The 10,896-nt window shown below is 29.5% G+C and overlaps 1 protein-coding gene across 1 annotated transcript in view; it reads right to left on the reverse strand.

Moving 5' to 3' along the window:
* LOC139528271 (degenerin-like protein asic-2) overlaps positions 1-8,558 on the reverse strand; it is a 39,348-nt gene extending 30,790 nt beyond the window's left edge. Inside the window, exon 1 of the mRNA XM_071324175.1 lies at positions 8,302-8,558. Coding sequence (XP_071180276.1) covers positions 8,302-8,421 — 120 coding nt within the window. The 5' untranslated portion in view covers positions 8,422-8,558. The remainder of the gene's footprint in view (positions 1-8,301) is intronic.
* Between the last annotated feature and the right edge of the window lie 2,338 nt (positions 8,559-10,896).

Here is a 10,896-nt window from a genome sequence, read left to right on the forward strand (position 1 = left end):
TGACAAAGGTTTACTGTAAAAAGGTGCAAACCTCGACTTATTTTCACACATATATGGTTTTTGTCATAAATTCATTCTGAGATCTACCGGTTATTACAAATCATATAGTCAAATGATAATTTGTCAGTAGATGCATCATGTATTGGACGTATATTCACACTAAGTTTTGTGACCTTGACAATAAAAATATAATAATGGCATAGTATAGTGATCTTTTATTGACGAAGATTAACTAAAATAAGTTGACACAAACAAATTGAAGTATGCCTTACTTTGGTTAAGTTTGGTATTACGGTCCAAATATAAGCAACATCAAATCATATGGGATGACTTATTGTCAGTTCATACATCATGTTTGTGCCAAAGGCCATCATGTTAGTCTTAATGTGACCTTGGCCTCATTTAACGAGCGATTTACTTAATGGAGAACTTGGTCTTACACTAAATAGATATCATAATAAAAGTTCGAGTGGTGTTTTTTAAAATTTACTTCTTGTAAATGAAAACAAGCTAAGCTATCCTGCTAAAATGTATCAAATAATGTTCAGCTTAAAAGTTGACTATACGTTTCAGTGGATTACCTATCTTAAAGTATATTGCATTGTACATAAAATGGAACTGTTTTAAAAATAATTGAAAAGATAATGATGACAAGTTTTAAATGTTATATGAAACAAACTGACATCTTTTCTCTGCCTATAATTCTACTTCTGATTTGATGCATACATTAATTCTACAATGCTCTGTATATCATTGTACATATAAACTAACATACCTTATAACAAATACACTTGACCATGTGAAATAAATCTCTGTATGAAATGTTTATTTAGAATTTACTCAATCACGGTTCGATTCTTTGTTGTAACAAAACTAATATTTGATTAAAATATGAATTTAAAAACAATATTGACCATATCTTGTCGAATATGTTGAAAGTTCAGACTTTACATATTAAGTTAAACTACAAATAAAATAACGCAATGTTCTTGTCCCTTTGACAATGGGTAGAATATCAATGTTTAGGTTCAAATATTATTTTATTTGGACACTTCATTAAAAAAAACATTATTTCTTTTATGAGAATTAAAACTAGAATAATAGATAAGTACATATGTAACACTCCCAAAATGAACTACCACATTTAAAAAAAAAATACTGCATTATAGAAATGAATGCTGTTTTTTTTCTTTAAATAGAATTTGCAGAGTATGATAAATGGCTTTTAACAAATAGCGGCAACTATTTCAAGCAAATTAATATTAAAATCAAATATTGTTTGAAAATGCACAGGGAGTATTTGGTGATTTTCTCGAAAATAATTGTATGTTGTCACACATTGTTGCAAAGCTAAATTTAAAATAAGAATATTTCTTTTATATTCTTACATGTTAGAATCTGGGATACGCTTCACTAATATCTGGCAATCAGGCATGAATAGGACAAGCTGACCTTTTACAAATATTTTTCAATAATCTGAAGCAGAAGTTTGTCACTCTACAACATGACTTAATTAAAGGGCAGTATCTGTATCTTCAAAATAAGACCAAAGTAAGCCATGAGGTACATGTATTTCGGTCCATAAGATATTCAAATTTACCGTTATATAGTGGAGTGATATATCAAGAAAAGGTCGCTTATTTTAAGAGTTTAATGGACAGACATACCTCGCGGCTTAAAATCCACATGATAATAGAGTAAAAATTCTACTATTTAGGCCTTGTGTGATATCCCTGCATTAAAAATCAGTACATCCTTGTTCAGAGATAGTATGGGTATTGAACAAAGTCTTGTATGTATAAAGGTACAACAAAGGTTTTTGAGATGTGATCGAGGACGGCTTTAAAGCCCTACTAGCTGGTTTTGAAACATTCGGGTGTGTCTTGGACGTGTCTGATCGATATAATAAGAACCATTCTATAAAATTAGCAGAAAGAATGAGGAGTTAAATTGAGAATGGAAACGGGGATTGCGTTAAAGCGACAACAAGTTTTATTTTTAAATGGTGGTAGATATAAGGTTCTTCAGGTCATTGAATGCATAACAATTACAGATTGTTAAAGAAAGGTTTGTTATAAATCATATCAGTACCGAAGTACTGAAAAATGAGCTGATACAACCGATGATAAAAAATAAACAGACTCTGAGATAAGACCTTGAATCGATTAGTGCACTTTAATTGGTAGGTGAACTTTAAACAACTAGGGATGTTTTAGTATCGAATATTTGTATCGAAAGTCCACATCCATACTTTTTTAACAAAATGATAACAGCTTCTCTTGTAGCGTAATATTTCTGTCAATTGTAATTCACATGTAGATCAGGTTTTCGGTTTTAGTAAAGTTTGTTATATATGCCATTGTTTGTTTTGTTTTTTAAAAAGGGGTACACACTATTTCTATATTGCTCTTGTACGTTTTGTCCTATTGACATGAAATAAACTTATAAAAATAAAATAATGGTTTACTTTTTATCAATTGTGAATTTAATGAAGAGTTGTCCCATTAGCACCGTCATCTACTTATAACTATTCATATACATATTCTATCGTGTTCATGCCATCATTTATGATCCACGAATAGTTTTAATAGTTCCAACATTAGTTTGGGTTTAAATAGTCTGTAATGAGTTTCATCATTTTTATCATTATTAAACTATACAGTACTTTCATGTTTCTCTTTTATTCTTTATGGTATTTTAACAAATTTTTCCCAAAAATATTTTGTTATGTTGTCATGTATTTATTACATACCTAAATATTAAATATGAATATTTTTGTCGATAACTAGAGTAGATAAATATTTGTTTCCATCTTAAATGTTGGAATCCGGCTGATATACCTCATTTATATCTGACAATCGGGCATAAATATGACTAGCTAAATACGTGGTGCATTCCTAGAAACAACGTTCTCAGATATTACGAGGGACTACCGGAAAATTGTCCAAAATGTAAAAGAAAATACGATTTGTTTAAACCCCCCTCTTTTTTTAACCTTTGTTCACAGTTTTCTGAAAAATCTCGATCACTTTGGTATCTACGATAAGCCTAAATCAATGGGTGGAAAATATACTGCATACAAAAATACGACACAGATGTTATCCTTTAAAAGCTGGTTTATACAGTGTTAATTTAGTAACTGACCCATGATGTGAATTCGAGTGTCCATTAGAGGATCAATTCATTTTTTTCTTAGAATGTCAACTCTACATAAATTTTAGAAATCAGCTCTTTGAAAACATTCAACATTTAGCTGCTATCTCCATAGAATACATTTTATTTTGAAACAGACGAAATTAACACTCCTTTTCAGAAATGTACATAGTTATATACGCCATACAAAATGATTCTTTGATTAATATAGCTGTATCTGAAAGTGTACTTGTATCCAACTGGTACTGTTTAAACATAATATGTGTATTGTATATATTTTTCATATTGTACTGAATTATATAATTGCTGTCATTTTGAAATTTTGTATAGTGTACATGGAGAGGATTATCTTATTAAAAGTTGTTATAACTTGTATCCAATCCTATTGTATATTTAGACAATAAAATATGTTTAAACTAAAAGGTATTATATCTATCTTCAAAATAAAACCAAAATTAGCCTCGAGTTATTTCGATCCATTAAAACTATTAAATCTACTTTATTTACCACCGTACTATCAAGTAACAGTCAGGAACATTTGATATTGTGTTATCAGTAATAAGGTAAAAAAGATCAATTTTAAAACTAATATAAATATAGCCTGTTTTAAAATTTATCTTGTTTACTATTACTGAAAAAATTAAATGCAGTAATTTATCTTTCAACAAGCAATACATAATACGTTAGTTCAATCAAAAACTTTTTATTTTATTCGTTGCATCTGACATTATGGTATTAATTCTAAATTGCTGAATCCAGATATTGCTACATTGATAAAGAGTTATGACATTCTTATATTTACTGAAACTAAAACTGATGATTTAGATGACTTGAAATTACCACAAAATTTTACTTTTTATGCAAAAACTAGAAAAAAAATAAAAAGAAATTAGGTGGTATTGTTGTGGTTTATAGAAAACACCTGTCGAAATTTTTAAATTTCATAAATTCTGAATCTGAAGTTGTTCAGTGGGTAGAAATTTCAAAGAATATATCAAATTTGCGAGAAAACATTTCACTAGGTTGTATTTATACACCCCCCCCCCCCCCCCCGAAAATACACGATATACTTCTGAAGAGTCGTTTTTGGAAATTGAAGATGAATTAATTAAATACTCAACTGATACATATAAATATTGCAATAATTGGTGATTTTAACGCCCGAACTTCTACTGTTTCAGATTACATTATTCCTGACGAAAACTTATTAGAAATTTTAAATGTCATTAATTTTTATGATAATGATGATAATATTTGTTCATACCTTTATCTTAAAGATAAAAATATCCCTCTTGAGAGGTATAGTAAAGATCGTGGTAGAGTAAATATGAATATGGTAATATGTTAATAGAACTTTGTAAAAGAAGTGGTATTTATATTTGTAATGGCAGATTATTTGCTGATAAACATATTGGTTGTACAACTTGTAAAGATGCAAGTTTAGTAGATTATTTAATTATGTCTCCATGTATGTTTGATATTACTTCAGATTTCGGTATTGTTGATTTCAATCCTATGTTTTCTGATGTTCACAATTATAGATTATATTTTTCATTTTCGTTTCCCTCGAGCAATTCATTAAAGAATTCACATCATACAATAAACAGTAATACTTGCATCAGGTGGGACAGTACAAAACAGACGATTTCACTCAGGTGTTGACAAACGATACAGGTAGCTCATTACAACAGTTAAATGATCATATTTTGAATAGTATTGAAATTGACACAGCCACCAGTGAAAGTGTTAACGGTCTAGTAAATAACCTAGGTCGTGTACTTTTAGACACGGCTGAGACTGTATTTGGTAAATCAAAAAAGAAAAAACACAACCCCGACCATGAAAACAAACCATGGTTCAACAAAGAATGTCGAAGCAAACGAGATGCATTTCATAAAAGCGAGAGTACATATAATAAAGTAAAATCAGATGTAAACAAAACCGTATTAAATCACACAGCTCGAGAATATAAAAAAAATTCTACAAGTTAATTATCACAAATATAACGATAAATGTTCAAATGAGCTGAGAACATTGTCAAAGCATGACACAAAAGGATTTTGGAAAACACTAAAAAAAATGTCTTGCACTAAAAAAGAATCACCACCAATAGATATAAATACATTTCACGATTATTTTAAGGATTTAAATGCGGGTGAAGAAGAAGATATACATGCACCCGATCTTGACATTAATCAGATATCGAGTAATCCCATTTATGATGAAATATTGAATGGAAGTATTACTGAACTGGAAGTCTTGGAAGCAATGGAAAATTTAAAAAATAACAAGGCTCCGGGTTCTGATAAAATACTTAATGAATTTTTGAAAAATTCACAACCTGTTTTTATATCATTGTATTGTAAATTATTTAATGTTGTATTAGATACTGGAATTATTCCAGACTCTTGGACAAATGGAATTATTAAACCTGTGTTAAAAAATAAAGGCAATCCTACAGATCCTGATAGTTTTAGAGCTATTACACTTATCAGCTGTTTGGAAAATTTATTTACTTCCATTATTAATACTAGACTAAATTTTTTGGCGAATGAAATTTCGCTTATATCAGAAAATCAAGCTGGTTTTAGAAAAGGATATGCATCAACAGATAATATTTTTGTGTTACAAGCACTTGTAGAATTATATTTTTCATTTGGAAAAAAAACTTTTTTGTACATTTATTGACTTTAGAAAAGCTTTTGACACTGTTTTAAGAACTGGATTATGGCAAAAACTACATCTTAGTGAAATCAAGGGGAAATGTTTCAAAGTTTTTTTAATATGTATCAAGGTATTAAATCTTGTGTTCAATATAATGGTGAACAGTCAGAATTTTTTCCATGTCTGATTGGTGTTAGGCAAGGGGAAAACTTGTCTCCGTTTTTATTTTCTATTTTCTTGAACGATTTGGAACAATATTTTAGATGGTATTCCTTTAGAACTTTTAAAGTAAAAATTTGAAAACGAACTTCATATATTTTTTGAATTCTTCGTAATTCTGTATGCTGATGATACAGTAATCTTTTCAGAAACTAAAGGAAGCTTGCAAAATTCCTTAGATATTTCCCAGTTATACTGCGAAAATTGGAAACAGAAGGTGAATGTTAAGAAAATTAGAGTTATGGTATTTAGCAAGAGGAAAACTAAACAAAATCTGAAATTTACACTGCAGAAAGATTTACTTGAAATTATTGATACATTTTCGTATTTGGGTGTCATTTTCAAATATAATGGTACATTTGTTGATACCAAAAAGAAACTTGTAGATCAAGCCCAAAAGACATTGTTTTATATTTACAAAATTATACGGAATGAATCATTACCTATTGATCTACAATTTAAACTCTTTGATTCTATGATAGAACCTATCTTACTGTATGGTTCTAAAGTTTGGGGCTTTGAAAACCTGAAAATTATCGAAAAAACTCACTTGAAATTCTGCAAAAGGGCGCTGAAAGTTAGAAACACTACTCCTTATTTTATGGTTTACGGAGAATTGGGTAGATTTCCTCTTGAAATAAAGTGAAAATTAGAATGATTATATATTGGTGTAAAATTGTAAATAATGAATCAAAACTATGCAGTTTATTGTATAGACTGATGCTTGGTTTAAAGCCTAAATCTAAATACACCTTTAAATGGGTAAATTGTATAGAAGCAATATTAAACGATACTGGCATTGGATATATTATGCCAATCAAACAAGCTACTGTGATAAAATGTACTTAAAACAAATACTTTGTGATCAATTTGAACAACAGTGGTTTAGTGATATTGAAAACTCATCACAGAACAATTTTACTCAATATGTAAAAAAGATTTTACCTTAGAAACATACCTTTTAAAACTTCCTGAATATTGCAGGTTTTGGATCACACACTTTAGGTGTTCAAATCTGCGTCTGCCTATCGAAACAGGCAGATGGCAAAATATAGCGAGGCATGATAGAATATGTACTTTTTGTAAGAGTAATATTGGTGATGAATTTCATTTGTTATTTAAATGTACTTATCAAAATATTGTTGTATTAAGGGAAAAGTTTCTACCAAGCTACTACACACTGAATCCTAATTATAAAAAAAATGGAAGGTCTTCTTTCAATATGTAATGAACAACTGTATAAACGACTTTCTATATTTATCAAAAACATTGCCAATATGTTCTGAAATTGTTAAAAAAAAAACCATAGTTGTATATTATTGTTATATATCTTTATGCTATATCTTTATGCTATATCTATATCATTGATACCACATAATTACTTCGTCATGTTTATATAATGCTATTATGTATTACCTCATGTTACACATGTATCTGTGTCTGAGTGTTCAAATAAAATCTTGAAAAATCTTGAAATCTTGACACAAATTGTTTTGTTCTGATTAAATCGTTTGTCCTACATGCTTGAGTTCATTCGGTGTATTACGGTGTCAGAACAAATTGTAAACATGTCCATCTAAACAAAAAACTTTTAAAATTACATTATGTATTGTGTACGAGTTAGTAATAAAAAATGAGTTCTATTTCTAAACTTCATAAAACTTTGTGTGAATAACATTTTTTTTTTTAAATTGCTCTTACAATAACCATTATTCTAATCACCAAGACCAACCTTTATTCTTCTGGGGTGCAGGACTTTTAAACCAAAAAAATATCTGGTGATTGTTCTATGCTCAGTTTAGAAGGAGTTCCGTTTGGTTTACCCATAGAATAAACTGTAACACATCGTTATGTATTTTTTTCGTATGGTACAAGGTGTCCTATTGAACATTTTGTCCCCATTTATCACTTAAATAAGCGGTCTACCTATATATTTGACCGCCTTTCTTTCGAAAATAAAGCGAGTTTGAAAAGTATTATGACAGTTTTCTTTTAGAAAGTTTTCCTTTATTATGGCTATACAGGGAATTACATACTTTTGTTTAAAACTTTATACTTCGACCTTAATTTTGGATATAAGTTTCTCGTAATTCTAAATTCATTGATCTTGTATATAATATATTATATATTATATAAGGCAATATTACAGTGGCAATCTGACTAAATACGTGTAAATTCTCAAGTCTAACACCAAACATTAACATACATGAAACTAAGAATTATTAATACATTTTTCGTTCTCCGATAATAATTAAACAAGCCTACCCGTAAATGGTCTCCATAGTCCACAGGAGGGTCTGTATTCTTGGTGTTCTTGAAATATTCCGATCCCATAAAATAATCCTCATCTCTGCTCTGACTTCTAACATCATGTCGTCCATACATACTGGTTAAGTGGTATGTCTGATCGAATATTTACTTTTTAAATCACCTAGTAGAGCGGTAACAATGTGTGTTTAGAAAAGTTTAAAAAATGTGCGATTATCGTGACTTCATCACAATAAAGTGACAACTTGTGTTCTGTAGCTTTGAATTTTTCCTTAAGTCGTGATTAATAATTTGCGTCTGTCATTTAAATTCCATTTTTAAAGATTTAAAAATAGAGAATGAGTGTAAAAGTATTTTTGAATTCTTTTTATCATGTATAAATAGTTTACTATATCATTTCATTTATAAAACTACACGTCTTCAAATCGTTTCATAATTTGTTTTTCTGTTAAATTGTGATATTCGCTACGTTAAGTTATGAAGAAAATAGAAATATTATTCTCTGATACGGGTACGTTAACCATCTAGCAAGCAATCATTCTTTCTGATAGCATTGGCAAAATATTTGACTTAATATCTGAGGGAACACGAGAGGTTAGAATGAGCATATCAAAACAAACGCAGTAGGTGTTTTGCTTCACGTTAAAAATTAATTTATCAGAAAAAAATGAAATCTAAAATACATCTTTTATCTACAATGGCAAAAAGATACTTTCAATTGTCTCGGTAATAATAGAATAGGAATCTAAGATTAATGCCACCTATTTGAAATTTGAATTTACTGACAATTTGTAAATTATACATATATTAGAATAAGTGAACAACATAAAACCATTGATGCATCACATTCATGACTTACACAAGCACTTACTGTATTCTATTAGAGGTCGGTCATTTACAAACGTATCAACCGTATCGTATACGTTGATGTATTCGCATCTGCAGATATATCGAAAAATGTTATGTGATCCCGAGCTTATTAATAAGACCATGCTTCATTTAAAAAAAACTAATTGGAATCTCTTCGAAAAAATCAAACATACAGTTTCAATATTTATGAAAGTGGTGTTTTGTAAAAAAAAAAAAATAAGGGGTTCTATCAACTACTTTTACATGCCGTTAAAAAGAAGCCAATGTAGGGCAGGTACACGAATATCGTACAGTGACAATCCTTAGTTTAATAATCTAGTTAAAAAAATATTTCAAGTTCTTAGATGAATAAACACAAAAAAAAATCAAATGTACTACTTATATATATTTAAGGAACTTTGAATATATGTTCATTTGCGATGTTATCATAAAAGGTAATAGAAAAGTACTGAGTATCACTCTATTTGTCAAATAACAATTTGGTTCTACGTGAGCACAAGTTCATACACAAACAATTGATTTTACCGTATTCACTCCTATCATGCCTGTAAATTCTCCAACTATCCGGAATATCTTTAAAAGTCGGGTTACATATTCCACAAAAACTCGAAATTTCCTTATTGTTTTGTAAATTTTTGCATTAATTAATCAGTCACCCATTTGCATTATTGAAAGTACATAAAATTAAATTTTCGGGATCACATACTGTTTTTTGGTATATATGCAGTTGCGGATACGTCAACGTATTTGATACGGTAGATACGTCTTAAAATGACCGACTGTCGGTCGGTCATTTAAAGACGGAGGTCGGTCATTGAAAGACGTATCAACCGTATCATATACGTTGACGTATCCTCATCTGCAGATTTATCAAAAAACAGTTCATATGTGATGTCGAGCTTTAATTCTATGTACTTTCAATAATGCCAATGAGCAACTGATTAATTTCTAATGCAAAAAAAAAAAAAAAAAAAAAAAAAAAAAAAAAAAAAAAACAATTAGGAAATATTGAGTTATTGTGGAACATGTAATCCGACTTTATTTAAAGATATTCCGGATAGTTGGCACGGTTTACAGGCATGATACATGTAGGAGTGAATACGGTTAAATCGTTTATTTGTGTGTTAACTTGTGCTCACGTAGAAGCAAATTGTTATTTGACAAATAGAGTGATACTCAGTACTGTGTTATTAAATGTGCATGTATTTATAGGACATCTGAAGACAACTCGTATTTCTTTTACCTCTAATGATAACATCGCAAATGAACAATATTCAATGTTCCTTACATGTATATAAGTAGTACATTTGATTGTTTGTGTGTGTTTATTCACGTAAGATCTTGAAATATTTTTAACTAGATTATTAAAGGATTTGTACGATATTCGTGTACCTGCCCGGCTCCTTTTTAAGGGCTTTAAAAGTAGTTGATAGACCCCCTTATTATTATTTTTACAAAACACCACTATTGCAATTTTTGAAAGTGAATGTTTGATTGTTTCGAACGTAAAGTGTTTTTAATCTCGGGAACACATAATATTTTTGATAAATTTGCAGATGCGGATACGTCATACGTATACGATACGGTTGATACGTTTTTAAATGACCGACCTCTATTTAAATTATTAGAACTACCCAGGCGTGAAGTTGAATTATAAAACAAATAAAGTTAACGTTAACTGTAATCACACACGTACTTTAAATTTGCTAATAAAAGGGAATT

The sequence above is a fragment of the Mytilus edulis genome, chromosome 1 (assembly GCF_963676685.1).
Source record: "Mytilus edulis chromosome 1, xbMytEdul2.2, whole genome shotgun sequence".
NCBI classification, from domain to species: domain Eukaryota; kingdom Metazoa; phylum Mollusca; class Bivalvia; order Mytilida; family Mytilidae; genus Mytilus; species Mytilus edulis.